The sequence below is a fragment of the Lepisosteus platostomus genome, chromosome 10 (genome assembly GCF_059453375.1).
Source record: "Lepisosteus platostomus isolate fLepPlt1 chromosome 10, fLepPlt1.hap1, whole genome shotgun sequence".
NCBI classification, from domain to species: Eukaryota; Metazoa; Chordata; class Actinopteri; order Semionotiformes; family Lepisosteidae; genus Lepisosteus; species Lepisosteus platostomus.
The window spans coordinates 53,880,054-53,898,055 of NC_142620.1; the positions used below are offsets into that span (position 1 = coordinate 53,880,054).

At 47.1% G+C, this 18,002-nt stretch overlaps 1 protein-coding gene and 1 long non-coding RNA gene across 7 annotated transcripts; one reads left to right on the forward strand and one right to left on the reverse strand.

The window, feature by feature from the left end:
- Window positions 1-1,049: 1,049 nt before the first annotated feature.
- LOC148654067 (P2Y purinoceptor 4-like) lies at window positions 1,050-6,148 on the reverse strand. 4 transcript variants are annotated; one of them, XM_088597252.1, is made up of 2 exons: window positions 6,023-6,148; window positions 1,050-4,966 (listed from the first exon to the last, which is right to left on the reverse strand). In XM_088597252.1, the coding sequence occupies exon 2, from the start codon at window positions 4,928-4,930 to the stop codon at window positions 3,803-3,805; it is 1,128 nt and encodes a 375-aa protein (XP_088453378.1). In that variant the 5' UTR covers window positions 4,931-4,966; window positions 6,023-6,148; the 3' UTR covers window positions 1,050-3,802. The 4 variants fall into 4 exon arrangements, with proteins under 4 accessions (XP_088453378.1, XP_088453377.1, XP_088453376.1 ...); XM_088597251.1 differs by having other exon boundaries at window positions 5,951-6,029; XM_088597250.1 differs by having other exon boundaries at window positions 5,885-6,023.
- On the forward strand, window positions 6,060-17,513 carry LOC148654068 (uncharacterized). Of its 3 annotated transcripts, none has more exons than XR_015924945.1 (5): window positions 6,060-6,196; window positions 7,409-7,526; window positions 8,503-8,760; window positions 10,533-10,653; window positions 12,369-17,513. It is a non-coding gene; the product is annotated as an uncharacterized LOC148654068 (long non-coding RNA). The 3 variants fall into 3 exon arrangements; XR_015924943.1 differs by having other exon boundaries at window positions 8,677-8,760; XR_015924944.1 differs by having other exon boundaries at window positions 6,196-6,315; window positions 8,677-8,760.
- Window positions 17,514-18,002: the final 489 nt, after the last annotated feature.

Genomic DNA, 18,002 nt, shown 5'->3' on the forward strand with positions numbered 1-18,002 from the left:
CATTTCTGTAGCGCCTTTCATCCCAAAGAATTCATGTATAGGAGGGAACCTACTTCATCTACCACTGGATTGTAGTATCTATTCTGAGCCAGCAACCCCACTACACAGCAGGACAGGTGAAGTGAGAAATGACTTCACCACCTGAAGTCAGGGGGAACTGTAGGGAGCCCACACTGCACACACGGAGGGCAGCAGGGCTGACACCCCTACATCACAAAGACTGCCCTGAGATCTAATGACTAAGTCAGGACCTCGGTTACCAGTTCGTCCAAAGGCAGGTACCTCTTATAACACTGAACACTGTTCCCTGTTACTATATTGGGACATTGGTTTGGATATCCTAGGTCCAGAAGAAAGAGTGCCACCTACTGATCCACCAACACCGCATCCACCAACAGCCTGATTTTCCTGGAGGCCTCCATCCCAGTACTGATCCGGCTTGCCCAGCTCCTGAGTTTGGATCAATCAGGCTATAGGGTACTAAAGCTGGTTTAACAGTAGATCAGCTTTCTGTCATCTTTACCTTTAAACAGTGCAGGAGTACACAAACACGTGCATTCATACGGAGTAAATAATAAAAGACCACAGGCAGCCATCTTTAAAATGACAACATTTAGGACTAACTGAAGACTAGAGAGGGTTGCAAGGCGGCATGCTGGCCACCTGGTTCACCTCCTGCGTGGAGTTTGCATGTTCTCCCTGGGTTTATGTGGGTTTCCTCCCAGTCTGAAGAAAAGCTGGTAGGTTAACTGACGCCTGGGAAAACTGGCCCTGGGGGTGTGCTTCGTGTGTGGCCTGCGATGGACCGCTGTCCTGTCCAGGGTGTACCCTGCCCCGCGTCCATTGCTTGCTGGGAGAGGCTCCGGCTCCGCCATGACCCTGTACTGGTTAAAGTGGCAGGAAGATGGATGAAGACCAAAGAATAATTCCCACATCGCTGCCTGATAAAGATCATTTGGTTTGAAACCAAATTTCATTCTGTTGTGTTCGGGTGTTTAGGACCTTGTTTCATTCGTTTGCCACAACAAGAATGACAGCTGGAGACCTGGTTCAGAAATCTCCATGTTCAGTTTTATTTCATTAAACTGAGATAACATTTCAAACTGTCCTTCAGGTTAGCACGCTTCTGGAAATATGGATTTTAAGAATTTGGGGTGCAGCACAATTATAAAGCTTAACTAACTTTCTAAAAAAATATCCTTTTGTCAATGAGCAATCTAAAGGGGAAATTTACGAAAGCTATCGCTTAAAAAAGACTATAAAAATTACATTGAAGGTTTCTACAAAATTACATTTTACTGTAAAGCAAATTTAATACAAAAAAAATCAGACGTCTAGCTGTTGAATCTTGCGTAATGTCATTCTTTTGTTGTTATGTCATTTAAAAGCCAATAACTTCATATAATATGTCTGAGAAATATTCAACAACCTTTATAACAATTTTTCTTTTTTACTGTTGCATGGTGTTTTAGTTATTATAGCAATAAAGCAAAAGGGAATGACCATTGACACAATTCAGACAAGTCCCAAGCCTGCTGATGATTGACCTCAGGATACAAGCTGCCATTAATAATGCTAAATTTCACCTTTTCTCCTGTGGTTGAAAAAGGAAACCATTATCTGCAGATTTACAGAATCTAATACATACACACAGAATCTTACATATGTACATAAATATACTATTCTAATGCTCACTGGGTGGGTTCCAAGGGGATGCCAACCCCAGTGCGGTCTCTGAGGGCAAGTGTATCAGCTCACTGTCAAAAGCCACACCCCCTCCAATCTTCAATATTATTCATTTCCAGTTTTGCAGACGTCACTTCAGTTAATAGGAGCGACGCACTTCCTGGTTCAGCAGCAGCACCTTGTGACTTTAAGGTAATGATGTCAAATAAGTGGCTTGACAGCTTGGAGCCCGAACTGGGCGTGGCCCCAGAGAGCCAGGAGCAAGAGTCCCAGGGGTTGTGACACAGGCTGCCCACTTAGGGAAGGATGAGTCTGCACTCTGCTCTGTGAGATCCGGGCTTTTCCTGATCCCCCTGATCCTTTCAGATCCCAGAAAGATTCACCCCAGCTCCCAGGTAGGTCTTCAAATGCAAAGCCAAAGTCTTCTGCTTGAAAATAGACTGGCTGAAGACAGGCTGAGCTAAACTGCAGGGTTCCTCAGGATAAATCCATATCAGCCCTGGAAACTCGATCACGGCAGCTCCTGAAAATTCAGCCAAGCGTGGGTTGGGACAGAGGGACTGAGAGCCCCCCTCCCATCCCCAGACTCAGTCAGGCTTGGCCTGTTCTTTCCACATGTGTTACAGCAGACAGCTGTGTAGCTCTTCAGGGCTCAGGCCCCCTCAGTCTAGTCACAGAGGAATACAGAGTGTTTCCGTTATGAAAAAACAAACATCTTTCTTCACAAGCAGCACTCCAGGACTGGGCTCCACTCGCCTCGTATGATTTCACTAATATAGAAACGTGCGTATTTAAACCCTTCACAGTTCAGCACCATTTTTAAAATTCACCTCATGAAAAACATCATTTAAGGTGACGTTTGTTCAATCACGTGTGCAGTGTGATCTAACAGGAGTTTTGATTTATTGAATCCCTTTCCAGCTTGTTTGCTGGAATTCTGTCCAGGAAGGAATAACAATTATTTTGATGTATGAGTTTTTCTCAGATGGCTGAGCTAATTGACAGAATTAGATAAGATATGATCCTTGGTAATTCAGAATTGAGAAATTACAAGTAGCTTAACTCTATTAAAATGAGCTTTTATTCTGGCACTTGAAAGTGTATTTGTCCCTGATACATTTGAGAAGGAACTTTCTGTTAAAACCTTGTGTTTACAATATTAAATATGAAATTAAAGAGTAATGGCTTCATTAAATGCGCAAACGTCCAAGTTGTGTAATATGACTTTTTAAAATGGCTCAGTTAGCTCTGTATAAAAACTTTCAGCTGTGTAACAGGCTTTGCATTAAAATTCCTTATATGCTAAAGCTAGGGAATAACTCAAATAGTGCTCAAACGAGCACAGTAGCTGTTTGTTTCCCTCCTCGGAAATCCAGTGCTCATTGACCGGCTGTAACCTGTCTCACTGGCCTCTGCTCCTTCTGCTGAGCTAGATGGCCAGCAGTTGGGTGAGCAAGGTGAAAGGCCATTAGTAGTCCATAAAAAAACAACTGTGTACTTCTGAGGCCCCCCAAAGATGTACATAAGTGGCAACTGGCAGCATCATAAAAGTCATTTAAATTTCTAAAACTAATAAAATAGTACTTTCTGCACTGACACTTAAGTGCTCCTGTCTGAGTTTCTGATTTGATTCACCAAACATACCCTTCCCTTTCGCCCTCAACCTGCATTCAGACCTCAGTCTCCTGACCCTGGTCCGGCACGCTGACTGAAGCGCGAGTCCGCTCTGTTTACGCCAGTCATCTTGAATCGGATCGAACGGAACAACATGGGCCAGCAGCTCCCTCAGTCCCGTTCACAATCGCCCGCCACCCTGCAGCCTTTCCCCCCTGAACTTCGACCGCTCAGGTCCTCCTGCCGGTCCAGTCTCCAGCCACTGTGGAACGGCCTCGCCGCCGTGCCGTCTCGTGAAACACTTCCCTCTAGCCAGGATGTGCCGTCTCCCAGCCTGGGTCACCCCGCAGGACTGTTCCCCCACTGCCCGATCCTGCCGACGGGTCCCTGTGCTGAGTCTCCCGGCCAGAGCTGCTGTGTAACTGTGGGGCAGCCGGTCCAGCAGCACGCGGTCCCTGTGTTCCTGAAGCCCGCCGGCCTGCCTGAGCAGTTTCTCTCCAGGTTAGGTCGCAGGCTTCATGCCAGCTGCAGCGTCGGGATTTTTGTAGACAAGAGCGAGCTCGTGGCTGAGGTGGCGAGGCGCGCGGGTGGCAGGGAACTTGTTCTTCACTGGCGCCGACCTGGAAATGGCTGTGAGGAGCTTGGCGCGGTACCGGTCGCCAGCCAGGAAGTAGAGGATGGGGTCGATGCAGCTGTTGACGCTGGCCAGCGGGCGCGTGATCTTGTAGGCGAAGTTGACGATGTTGAGCACGGTGCAGTCGGCCTCCAGCACGCGGTAGGTGTAGTAGAGGGTGCGGGTGATGTGGAAGGGCACGAAGCAGAGGGCGAAGACCACCAGGACCACCACGATCAGCTTGACCGACTTCCGCCGCGCGCTGCCGCCCGCCCGCCGCGGGGAGGAGGAGGAGGAGGAGGAGGAGGAGGAGAGCGCCGCCGTGGGCTGGCACAGCGCCCGCGCCATCAGGCAGTAGCAGCCCACGATGACCAGGAAGGGGACGCCGAACAGCAGCGTCATGACCGCCGAGCTGTAGCTGACGTACTGGTCGAAGTCCTCCGGCCGGGTGGTGTCGTGGCACAGCGTGTCGTTGCCCCGGAGGCTGGTGGTGACGAAGATGAGGTTGGGCACGAGGCAGGCGGCGACGGCGCACCACACGGCCGCGCACGCCAGGTGGGCGTGGCGGGTCTTGATCCAGCGCAGCGAGCGGATGGGGTGGCAGATGCCCAGGTAGCGGTGCACGCTGATGCAGGTGAGGAAGAGGATGCTGGAGTAGAGGTTGGCGTAGAAGAGGAAGCGCACGATCTTGCACAGCCCCTCGCCGAAGGGCCAGTCGTTGCGGTTGGCGTAGTAGTAGACCAGTGTGGGCAGGGACAGCACGTACAGCGTGTCGGACAGGGACAGGTGGAACATGTACACCGTGCTGGCGTTCCAGGGGCGCATCTTGCACAGGAACATCCACAGGGCGACGGAGTTCAGGGCCAGCCCCAGCACGCACACCACGCTGTAGGACACGGGCAGCAGGATGTACTTGAACTCCTCGTCGAAGCGGCAGCTCTCGTTCGCCTCTGCGGGGGACCAGAGGGACTCGTTCGGCCCCTGGGGGGGACCAGCTGGCGGCAGCGCTCCATCCATTTCGTTCCGCCTTTCACCTCGGCACGAAAAAGTCACCTGGAACAAAATACCGCATCATCTATCCAACACCGCAGAAAGCAAGGTCGAACACGCTGCTGTGTGTTCTTCCCAGGGGTTACATATTAATAAATGGCACACACAGAAATGCTCACACTGCAACTTTGCGGCCATGCGACTGTGACAACACGTAAGAGATCTCTCTCTTTTTTTTTTAAAAAAGAAACAATATAAATATTAAAGCGTATTACTTCAGGGAGAAAAACTTCCCTTTGTCACACCGGTCCAGTAACAGTATGAACTGTTTCAAGATCACCGCAGAGAGGCAAAGAGGAGTTCGTAACGTGAACATTGCGCTGCCTGCCGTTTTTAAAACAAGAACCTGCAAAAGTTTCCCAGGGGTGAAGAAACACCCCTTTGCCCCTTTCGCTCATCACCTGTATGTTGTTTTGGAGAACATATTTCACGGCATTAGAACTTCTGGGACATCTTCCCATAAACTTAATAAGTGAGGTATCCGTGTATTCACCTTTCCGTCCAACGATGTGGAAACTCCAGCTAATGGGCGTGCAGACGTGAATTAAACGGATAAGAAATGCGGTTCTGTAACGGCCCAGCAACAGCCAAATGCTGCTGAGAAACCCCGATCTCGTTTCATTTTTGTTTTTGAGACAATAATTCGGTGCCTTAATTTTTTTACGAAGTATTAAGCACTCCAGTACAGGAGATAACGCCAATCAAGACACGTTATGTTAAAATGATGCCATCAATATCGGAGTGAAGTTGAAATTTTCCGGATCTCCGCTGTTGGTTTTGTACAGTAAACGCTAATGCGCAGGAGGAAGAGAGAGAGAGAGAGAAAAAAAACTTGAGCAATAGTAACTACACTCGACTCACGCCGGACTATCGCAATCGGGGTGAAATTTCAGGCTTCTCAGCTACTGTAACTTCACTTACAGAACATGCTTGTTTCCCTCCTGACGCGGTGAGCTGACGCTCATCTTCTGTCGCTCGCTCACTCACTCACCCCTCCGTCCGTCTGCCGGTCGGCGGCTCAGCGAGGCTCAGGGCGCCGAGCGCGTCGGTATTACTCACCGCCGAGAGAGTGGGGCGGCTCTCGCAGGAACGGAACCGCGGGGGTAAGAAGGCAGAGCGCGTCAGCGAAGCGCCCCCTCCCCTCGCCCTGGCCGCCCCTGAAGTGCAACAATCGGATGGTCTCCAGCTGCGACAAAGACCCTCCTGTTACTGGGCAGGACGCGCCATCCGTAGGTGGGAGACGCCGGGAATGTGGCAGACGCGTTTCTCAACTCGATATTAAGAAAAGGCGCCGTATTTCTATGGTTATTTCTAATTTTCTAAGACCCATAGGGGGCTCCTACACTCAAGAGGTAACCTAGAATTGAAATGACACAACACACACACACACTGTAGCAGAACGTGACGCGCGATTTTACAAAGTAAATAACCTTTGGGACAAACCTCATAGTTGTGTAATAAAACTGTATACACTATATGTAATGAATTATGAACTATACGGCACTTTACAATACATGAAAAGCACATGGCACGATAAAATAAAAAAATGTGCCGAGCTTAAAAGGAAGCCAAGGTGGAAAACAAAATAGATAAATTAATTACAACAACGCTAATCTCAAAAACATTGCAAACCACACTTAAACACACCCAATGAGGTCAAGTCCCTGATGTCTGTTGTGATAAACAGTACCCTTACCAGCCCCCTAATCTACAGATAAGGTCAACACCTTATTAAAATCAAGTCTATTCCTATACCCCCTCCATGTCTGTCCCTCTCCTTCCCTTGTCTCCCCTCACCCCCCACTCCTCATCTCCTCTCTCTCCTCCGTCTCCTTTCCCTTTACCTAGGTCTCCTCTTCGCTTTTTCTCCTGTGTTTTGTATGTGTCCTGGGGGGTGAGATGGTGTCCTGTTGTCTCGGCTATGATTAGGTTGTGGTGTTGTAGCAGTGCTGTCCTGCGGCTGGCTGGAGCTGGAGAGGTAGTCCTGTGTGTCTCGGCTGTGACTGGGTTGACTCTGATCTGTGGTGTTGTAGCAGTGCTGTCCTGCGGCTGGCTGGCATCAGTGTCGCACAGGGCAGTGAGCTTCAGGACCAGCTGACTGGGGGGACAGGGGACACATCTCTGGGATCAACACTTGGCTCAGCAGGGCCTACCGGTAGTAGGAACTCTGGTCACTGCATTTTAGGTGTACTCAATATTTTATTGCCGTCTTTTATATATTGATTAGCAGTGGATATCAGATGAATTTATCTCTGTATGCATTGTTTGGTGTTTTTCTCTGCACATGGATAATTTTTTACCGACCTCTGTGTGCAGGGCTTCTAAGGGGTGTTTGTCTCCTTCGGTGTAATCCTGGTCTGTGACTGCACCCCAGCACTTCACTACTATATGGGGCAATAGGTTCAAACCCACTTTCAAATATTTGGGACCTGTTTTTGTGTGCAGGGGCTGATATGGCAGAGAGTCTCCTTCTCATGGTGTAGAAATCCCCAAGTGCCTCCTCCTTCTCCCTGTTCTCACTGCCAGGTCAAACCTTTCTGGAGAGCTGGTCTTCAGGAGCAAGGTATGAATGGTTAGTCACGTGTTCCAATGTGTTTTTATTCAAGGGGAAACAGTGCCTGTTTATCCAAGGTCCTGCTTTCTTCCAGAACGAGTATGTGCTGTCTTCCACTCCCATCTCCCTCCCCCACATCCCCCCACCTCTCCTCCCCTTCTCACACTGGTGTCAAAGTGGCTCCTTTGAGAAATGTGCAAAAAGAACAAAACAAGGAAGAAAAGCCTATGCAATACCAACAATTGCAAGGGCAGCAGTGTGGAGCAATGGTTAGTGTTCTGGACACATAACTGGAAAGCTCTGGGCTTAACTCGTAGTTAAGACATTGCTATTATAGCAAGGTGCTTCTGAATCACTTCATAAAATACTTAGCTGCATAAATGGGAACTAATGTAAGTTGCATTGGATAAAAGCATCAGCCAGATAAATTAATTGAATTAATCTTTTAGTTTATGTATATAAATCGAAACAACATTGAAAAAATACTTTTGGTCAAATCTGATTCAAGGGTTTGTTCAGACCATGTGTAAGGATCTGGTTATGTCTCTCTGACCTCAGGTTGAGACAGCCAGTTATGTAAGCAAACACACCCTGGCCTGGTCCTGCTGGTGCCCACAGGACAGGGGCTGCAGTAGAGCCTGGCACTGCCAGCCCATCTGGACCCAGAACAGGGGCTGCAGCAGAGCCTGGCCCTGCTGGAGCAGTATTGCTAAACACGGGCATTGAGAGTCAATCTGAACAAAAGAAGAGTCATGGTTTCCAGAAGCGAGGCAGATATCCTGGAGCATAAGAGCTGTTATCTCTCAATTGGCACCCACAGTAGTTGAAGGTGTGGCTGATACACCTCAGCAGGGCAGGGACCTGACCTCATGAAATGGAACCAGAAGTAGGTTAAATAAATTCAGACATAACCTACAGTGAAGTCCTTCAATAATTGAAAAGATTCACTCCCTGCTGTGAAACAGACATTTTTATTGCTCCACAGACATGATTCAAGTGCTTCAGGGAAGCAGGCCTCACCAGCTGCCTTTAAACAGCGTCACAAAGGAGTGCTCACATAAGACACTTTGATTTGCTCAAAATCACCCTACTGGTTGGCATGTCGTCTGTTTCCCATATCTTTTCTCCCGCTCACCAACTGTTCTGGTAAAAAAAACAGCTTATGGAGTCACTTCAGTGATGTCTGCCTGGAGTCTTCCAGAGGGTGCATCATTAACGTCATGCAGTTCCTGAATTCCCACTGGTAAGAGTGAAATCTTAGCTTGTCTGTACGGTCTATTGATAGTTAGACATTCCTGAAGTAGGATTTTAAAGGTTGGTGAAGCTGTGTGAAGTGCTAATTTATTTTTGGCATAAAATATAATCTCAAGAACGTTTAAAACAACAGCCCAACATCAAGACAAGTAATAAAGAAATTCTAAGGAATAGAGTCAGAAATATAGAATTCACACTGTGGGATATGCACCAAGAAGTAAAATCAGGAACAGAAAATGTTGAGATCCTAACTGAGTACTTTATCTGAACCTGATTTTTAATATTTTTGCCAGCAAGTATATTTTGTTTCGGTTTCTGACTTGTTTATGATGGATTTCTGCAAATATGTATTCTTCAGAGCTGAGTTAAATGATATAGTTCTGCTTTCTTTGTTCTCCAAATGGTGTGAGGGGACTTTTCTGCCAGTGTTCCAGTACAGTCTGCTGCACCCTGAGGTTACTGCCCATCTAATACTGATGAGATGGCATGCTCCTCTGCCTTTTCTCACAGAAAACACATGGATTGCTAATGTACTGTATGTGCATGGTGCAATTTCACAGCAACAAGAAGGTGGATAACCCACTGACACACAGTGGGAACATAAACACAAGCGGGTCTTTTAAAAAGAGAAGCTCTACTGCTCAGTTGTTGGAAAATGCATCGGGTATACAGTACACTACACTGAAGATCTTTAGTCGCTCCAATTCCATCCTGCCCTTCATTCTGTGTGTCGAACCCTTGCAGCCTCCTTTAACATTGCCTGATGCTCACGTAAAGTGTTTGTCATGAGATGGATGACTTGTCAAATACAGACGTAAATCAGAAGCATGAGCATCAGGTGGTTGCAGTTAGTGTGCTCCTTGGCTGAACTGTAGTTTGAGCAGTGGATGAGTGCTTGTGTGGACCTTTGATGTCTATAAATCTGCAGACAATCCCTCTGCAGGCTCCCCTGTTCATGAAGACTGATCACCAGTGTAGTTCACTTCTCTGGGATCAACACTTGGCTCAGCAGGGCGTACCGGTAGTAGGAACTCTGGTCACTGCATTTTAGGTGTACTCAATATTTTATTGCCGTCTTTTATATATTGATTAGCAGTGGATATCAGATGAATTTATCTCTGTATGCATTGTTTGGTGTTTTTCTCTGCACATGGATAATTTTTTACCGACCTCTGTGTGCAGGGCTTCTAAGGGGTGTTTGTCTCCTTCGGTGTAATCCTGGTCTGTGACTGCACCCCAGCACTTCACTACTATATGGGGCAATAGGTTCAAACCCACTGCTTGGAACTTACTGCAGCCTGTGCAAGCTCATGTGAAATACTGCCACCACTGGTCTCATCCAGAATATGCTCTCATCTGGAAGGGCAGATATGCTGTATTGCCCATCAGTGTGAACCTAAGTTGTACAATTCATCGTCTGCAGCTGGGTGGAGAGTTATTCCTGCATTGGAAGGCTTGGTTTGGGTCGTTTTAGAGGTGTCATCTTGGGAAATGTCGTGTGGAGCACCATTGGGTTGGTGCATAGAGCTGACTGATGCCTTTAGCTATGCAGCAGAAAGAGTGGAACGGAGAGTTGACAGTACATGATGTCTTCGATGCTGGCAGTAAAGCCCTGCAGGTGTCTATGTGACTGGAGCACAGAACAGAGTGGGTGACTTAGTGGGAGCAAATCATAATGCACCAAGCTTGAAGGAGCTACTTACAAAGAAGCCTCAGATGTTAATGTTGACTCATCATTTTCATCTTCTTTCTTACACAAAGGGTAGTGGGAGTCTGGAGCAAGTTTCCCAGCCATGCTGTCAAAACTGATAGCCTGTCTTCATGAATTGGGCGACTGAACAAATGAAGTAAATGGGACAAATGACTTCTCTCATTGTTAAAGGTCCGTATGGTTTTATGACTTATGACACTGTTTATATCACAGCACACAGCTCACAGTCTTTGACTCTTCATTGTCAGGGCATACAGAGAGGAAACTATTTTCCATTTTAATTTTGCTTCTTAAAAAGAAATTCTGGATTACTGGTGTGTACATTTTTAAACTCACTGAAGTTACAAACACTTAAGTTAGGTCTCCTTATCGCATTATCATTCATGACCCAGTTATTTAATACCTTTGTGTTGTCACAACAAAAGGGAGCAATATATTTTTATGGAGTTTACAGAGCTTACAACATTCTTTAGACAGATTCTTTAGACAGATTGGCAGTTTTTCTCTCATTTATATGTCATTCATTTGAGATATAACGTTTATTTTCACTCAGGCAATGAAAAATGGCACTTTTGATTCAGAAACAGACAGTAAAAAGGGAGCAAAGCAACCTTTTAATTTTTTAACTTTTAGTTTCCTAAGTTTCCTAATTTTCTTGTATAGAGATATGGCTGGTTTGACATTCTAGACAACCTGATTATGCAATAAAATGGCATCAAATTCGAAAGGAGAAGAGATCAGCCTCTGTGATGAGGTGGGAGAAGCAGAAATTCCCAATGGGAGATTCAGATACGGAGAGAGAGTTTCAAGATAAAAGTCATCCCCAGGAACACAGCAACCATTCTCTTCAGGGTCATAACTCTTCGTGGTTGTATGATTATCAGGACTTTTATGTTGAAACATTCCCCATGTTACTGCCTCTCCAATCTTTCAGTCATCCATCATGCTCTGTGGGCTCTCTTCATGTAAGACTCTGTGTTTATTGAAGGGATATTTAAATAAAAGATGAAGTGAATACCTATAGAAAGCACTGTACAGGCAAAGTGACATGCCACACAGTTACTTCAAACCTGAACATGTGCCAGCATTTGCAAACACTGATAATAGTTTGCTAATCTTTAAAATTAGGGAAGGTCTTTGTGTCAAAGACTGTTTGCTAAATAATTTGTTAAGTTTTACTGTTATGCAAAACCTTACATGGGCCATTGTATCCACATGGAGCAAAACATCATTTGTAAGGCTGGGTTTATGCTTTAAATGCAATTCATTTCAGCTCCACAAGCTACACCATAGTTACTTCTCAAACTGTTTAATGTTTAATTGCCTTTGCAATTAAAGTATCTGTATCTGTAACACAATAGCAGTGTTCATCCCTATCGATACTGAGCATAAATGGAAATGATTTAAGAAAAACGAAATATTCAGATTTTGGATACTGATTTTAATTTTTGATATTGTTGTGATTCATCGATCACTAATAATGGACCTCAACACTTGGAAATGACTTAATGAAGTACTTTATTGCTGTAACTGATTAGTGAGAGAACTGGTTGGACAAAGGTAATTTAACCTTGTGAAAATCTTCTCTTGAGTTATGCTGTGGATGTCCTACTCACCTGGTGTGAGCTACTGATCTGAGCTGGGATGACATGTGGCATCTAGCGCTCAGAGACCAAGAGATGACTGGCCAGGGATATATACAATGTCAATGCACCTGCTACAAAACACAGCATTTACCCAATTGTACCTGAGAATCTGGTGCAGTAATACATGTTTATAAAAATGTTTCCTTTGATGATGAGCATTCAAAAAACAAATGCATACACACAAACATTCATACATTGAAATACACAAGAGTGCGACTTGTGTACTTGTGTAACTTGCAGGTCAAGATGTAGGACACAACCCTCCCTGTGCTTGCTGAACAAAACCCAGACAAGATACCGATGTAGACGTAGGTATGATCCCAAGGCACTGAATCTGTGAGGACCCTCCTGAGTGCAAGGTGAGCCCTGTAGCCCACACACCCAGCAGCCTAGACATTTTCTGACTGGGACCAGAACTGAACACCAGCGGGTGCATGATAAGCTGACACCACAAGGTTGAGGAGGGGCTTGAGGGGTTCAGTTGCATCACGTACCGTATCTGGGGTTTCCTGTGTGACATCAATCCTCGTGACTTGGTGGGTGCTCACGGACCCGCAGTGCCATCTGTGCGGGTGACTGTGGACCCGCAGTGCCATCTTTAAGAGCTGTGTTTTTGCTCCAGCTCGTGTCGGCTTTGCACAGAGAGGGCTCGGGGGTTTCACAGTGTGGAGAAGGTGCTCGGCTCTGACAGCACACCTTTAGGTAGAATGTGTGCACGTTCCTCGCTCATGCTGGAAAATGGGCCAAGCTGCGAATTGGCCTGTATTCCTAACAGTGTGAGGACAAAGGTCAGGAAAAATCTTAGGGCCCTTTTACAAATCACTGTGCTGGAAGTATATATTCTGGCTCTATTTTCACCCAGTTTCATTTGGGTGGAGTGTGGAATAGCAAATAATAAGAAAATGAGGGCCAGTGGGAAGTCCTCACAAAGAGAAGGATACAAGCGTTTGCGTGCGTGACCGAAAGAGTGGCGCACGGGGATGTAGAAAGGAAGGCGCCTGGCGATGATTCCCATTGTAAACAGGGAGTAGTGCACAGCCGAGCAGCCTGAGCCCCGAAGCAGCACAGGACAGAGTTGTGTCTCTGTGTGTTTCTCCGTTTCCTGAGCGATGCCCTTCTCTGCCGTGGTGTGGCAGGCACTTGAAAAAAAAAAAAGTAAGCGCGTAAAACGGTAAGTAAATAAAATGATTATGTCTGTTTTGTTAATATTTGCTTTGAATTTTTTACTGCCTCTTCCATCTGCACTGTGTGCGTTGTGGCCGTGTGTAACTGGGAGGGTAAACAGGTACTCCAGAGAAGGGATTTTCACAGCGCTGCTGCTGCTCTTGCAACAGAGCTCCTGCTGGGTTCCTTTGTTAAGGAGAGCATGTCAATTCTTCAGGCTGTGCGAATGACAATGACAGGGCGCGAAGGCTGGAAGTAGTGTGTAGTGTTACTGGCCGCTCTGCCCTGAGACAGGGGGACACCGCTCCTCTGTGCGGGTGCTGTCCCTGAGCGTCAGTCAGCAGCGCTGTGGGCCAGAGCGCCAGCCCGCTGGTCATGGCGCTGGAATGTGCGTGGGACAGCACAGAGCCCCCTCTGCATTGACACGCTCCCGCCCCCTGACTTTCAGCTCTTGTTCCCGCTGTCTCGGTCTTGCCTGGCCTTCTGCCACGGACACTGGCCTGCGGAGGGCACCTCCCTCCTGCTCGAGTGGGAATTAGCACACACCGCAGAGCCCGCTGTGCCAGGGGGTAATATCACACTTCACTAGAGAGGAGCTGCTTCCCTTTAAGACAACACGAAACACAGCAATGCCAGCTGGCTAACACCAAGTCTGCTTTAAAGTGCTGATTCTATTGCCGTTTCTCTCAGTTTTGTTCTACATTCAAATGCCATGACATTGCAGGGGATCTTAATTCCCCAGATTTTGATTGACCAGGCTCAGATTTTTAAGCCCTTCGTTTGCACTCTCTCACCGGAGAGCATCTTTCTGGACCACAGAAGGGCTGGGTGCAGTGGTACCACTGCCAGCTTCTCCAGAGGCCCCCTTCGGAACTGTAGACAATCTCAGGCCTTGAGAAGCCTCTACATTCGTTGATATTTCTAAGTGCCTGGTTTGGGCAGTTTGTGGTGTCAGATTACCAGGACATTACCAGGTGCTGCCCTGCTCACGTTGGTGTTGGCTAGCAGTCTGTGTCTTCAGTCAATTTGTATCTCTGTGCTTCTTTTCGCTTTTGCCATGAATTCATTATGGCTTGCCATTCGTTGACCATGGCAGCACAACAGTGAACTTCTATAAATAGGAAAAGGCTTATGCGCGTGCTTATGTTGTGATTTTCAACTGGTGTGCCTGAGCTGCCCGGGGGAATATTTCTGGGCCCAGGAATGTGCTTCTCCCCTGCAGGATTCAACCTTGCCTGCGCCCCTTTGACCAAGTGGTAAATCCCCCCTCTGTCATCAGAGGACAGGAATTCACCTCCCAGAGACCACAGGCTGAGGTTGTAATCAGTAATTCCTGCAGAACCCACTGACTTTCACTCACACTTCTTCTAAAAACACAAAAATATTTTTTTTGACACTAGAAATTTTATTATCCAGGCGGCACGGTGGTGCAGTGGCCAGCATCACTACCTCACAGCGCTGGGGCCCTGGGTTCTGTTCTGGACCTGGGGTGCTGTCTGTGGGGAGCTTGTTCTCCCAGTGTTCCTGCAGTTTTCCACCAGGTGCTCCAGTTTCCTCCCACAGTCCAAAGACATGCTAGTGAGGTTAATTGGCTTCTGGGAAAACTGGCCCCAGAGAGTGCATGTGTCTGTGCCTGTGTGTGGCCTGCAATGGCCTGGTGTCCTGTCCAGGGTGTAACCTGCCTCGTGCCCATTGCTTGCTGAGATAAGCTCCGGCTCTCTTGGATGAGTTGGATGAACCAGTTAGAAAATGGATGGATGGACAGATACGCTCACATGCTCTTCAGCTTGCAAGAAGAATATTTCCTAACGGAAATAAAGGCTTTGTCACAGAAGGTGGGGGTTTTGCTTCCCAACACCCAGATTAAGGCACCCTTGGGTATTGGACTAGGGTGATTGTCGTTGTCTTTCTCTGTCCAGGCACCTGTTGTGTGTTAAGAGGGGAGGAGCTTGCCCTATTTCCCTGAAATTGTCCTTAGGTGTGTATCAGCAAAACGGAGAATTAAGTGTATGTTGCACAGCTTAGAGTGGTTAACTTTACATTCAGAACAGGCAGGAAGCCAGACCACAGTCATGTGGTGGAAAGGTTATATTGTAAATAAATATATTGTGGCAAACTTTTAGATCAGTTGATAATTATCTGTGTCTGTATGCGCTGGTGTGAAGCTTTTCAGATCATTCTAACCAAATAAAAGATTGCAATGGCCGAGGCCCGTGAAATTTAGTGCATCGGAGCTTCACTAACTCTGCAGAGGGACTGCAGGCTAACGCAAGGGGAAGGTAGTAAAAATGCAAGGAAGATGACACAGCAGACAGTGTTGAGGCAACCTGCACACTGAACAAATTTCCACCTGGATAGACGCAGCTGAGTGGCACAGCAGTGTCAGAGAGCTGTGATACTGGCAGCCGAAGAAGCCTGCATACTGAGACTGTAAACCTGTTAACTGTCAGTTTCTCCCCTCCTTTCCAACTTCCTCTCCTGCTGCTCTCTGGGACTGGCAACACGGCCCTGTGCTTTTACTGTCAGAATCTTCCTAATTCCTGCCCCAGCCAGTTTCTTGTTTGCATGGGCTTTTAAGGCTTGAGGCTCTTGTGTTTTTAAGGAGACAAGAACAAACAATTATATTTTCCTGATTGGATTCTGTTTGTTACTAATCGTTTCTTAGAAATCACAATTTCCTCTTTTTTGTTCAGCACTTTTTGCGAGTCTCATTTTCCACATGACACTTGAAAGCACAGTGGAGAATACAGAAAGGCTGATGGTGGAGTCTGGGCAAGGCCAGAGTGTACAGGCCCAGGGTGGAGTTCAGCCAGGCCACTGGGGTTAACACAGCTACTCGTAAGAGCAGCCATGGGATCCTTCTTGATCCAGTATTGAGGACGCTGGTTACAGTCTCATCTGTAGGACAGCAGCGTCACCTGTGAACCGGTATGAACATCTAACAAGGCTACCAAACCACATAAGGATGAACTCAGAAGAAACATTTTAAAAAATGTTTTCTTTTAATTGAATGCCACACATAAATACGGGTTTGCAAATCGATCTGGACAGATTGGAATAAAGAGAAGTGATGTCAAACACAGCTCCTATTAGTAACTGGGTGAAATGCATGAAATACCAGGTGCTGGTGAAGGCAGGACAGTGCAGTCCAGCTTCTCCCCTCTGCAGCTTGTGCCAGACTGACTGGAATTTCTAGATTTTAAATCAGCAGGCCATACATAATGACCTGCCCGGACGTAAACATCCGTCATTTCCTACTTGGTTCCTCTGCCGGACATCATGGAACGAAAATCTCACACCGCACACGAGAAAATAAACAAAACCATAAATCTCCTTCTTGGCAGTTCCGTTTCATAAGCAAAGACGAATACCGAATGTAAGAAAGAAGAGAACTGTGCGGAGCTTTTAAAAGAACAGGGCCCAGCTGCTGAAACTCCATGGCAGCTCTCTGTGGAGACCAAGGATCAACAGCTAGGTCCACTAGGCACTCCTTCTTCCTGCCCTGCAGACACCAAGCGCCCACACACCTGCTGTAAAGGCCACTATCTGAAGACAGGGAACAAACACAAATCAAGTTTTATTGCCTGTGAAATCTGATTACTGAGTAGGAGCCTGGGACACAGCGATGAACCGGAGAGCGAGCTCGGTATCAGATTGGGTTAAAGAACATAGGAAACGACACAAACGATAGGAACCATGTGGGATCTGGCCCAGGTGTTAGTGAGTGAGTAACTGCTCCGGTTTCTTGAAAGAACTCCGCTGGATATCCACACTCCCTCAGCCCTTTGGGTAAAGAAATGCCACCAGTTCTCAGTTTTAATTGCTCTCCCTCATAGTTTCTATCTGTGCCTTCTGGTTTGAGTTTCAGTGTTAATTTGAAAGACGTCCACCTCGTTGACTTTGTCAGTGCCTTGGAGGATTTGGAATACTTGTACCAGCTTCCTTCGTACTCTTCTGTGTTCAAGGCTGAAATAAAAACAGGTTCCATTACTTCAGCCTGTAAGTGTCAGTGCGTCATGAAGGTAAAACTTTCTCCAGCAAATTTCAAAGGTAAATAGCAAGGGGCCTGAAGTCAGGGGTTGTAGACAACCTATTGTGAGTGTCAAAGGGGATAATACAGTATATCTTTAATTGCTTTATTGCTGCACAGTCTGAGGGCCTTTGCCCTGAGCTCAATCCAGCCCCAAGCTCTGTTAAGCAGGAAGTCCAGTCTTAGAGTCCATCATAGTCTTTGTGTCACGATCGTAAGTCCCTCCTCTTAAGGGCGCCTGTCTCCTGTGCCAGCTCTTTCCCTATAAAAGCCAGACGCTCCTACCAATCTGGGCTCAGCTTTGGAGTCCAGGAGTGGCCCGACGGCATCGGCTTCACAACAGCATCCTGACCATCTGGGTCCGGGGCTGGGAGCGCCTGGCCCCGTTCCCCCTTTCTTATTCCCCCGACCCTTCACCAGATCCTGCTCTGGCTTTTAACTTCTGTCATGTCAGTCTTGGATGGATCACCTGGCTCTGGACTTTTGCCTACACTGGATTTCGCTACGGACTCCCTTTGGACTTGTTTGCCTTGGACACGCCCCACCGAGGACCAGTGCACCGTCGACACGGCCCCCTGTTTGGCTACCAGCCCCGTTCCCAGTCTGCTTTCCCCGTGTTTGTTGCACCCCCCTCCGGATTCTGCTGTCTGCATAGGGTCCTGAAAAACGCTTCGTGACCC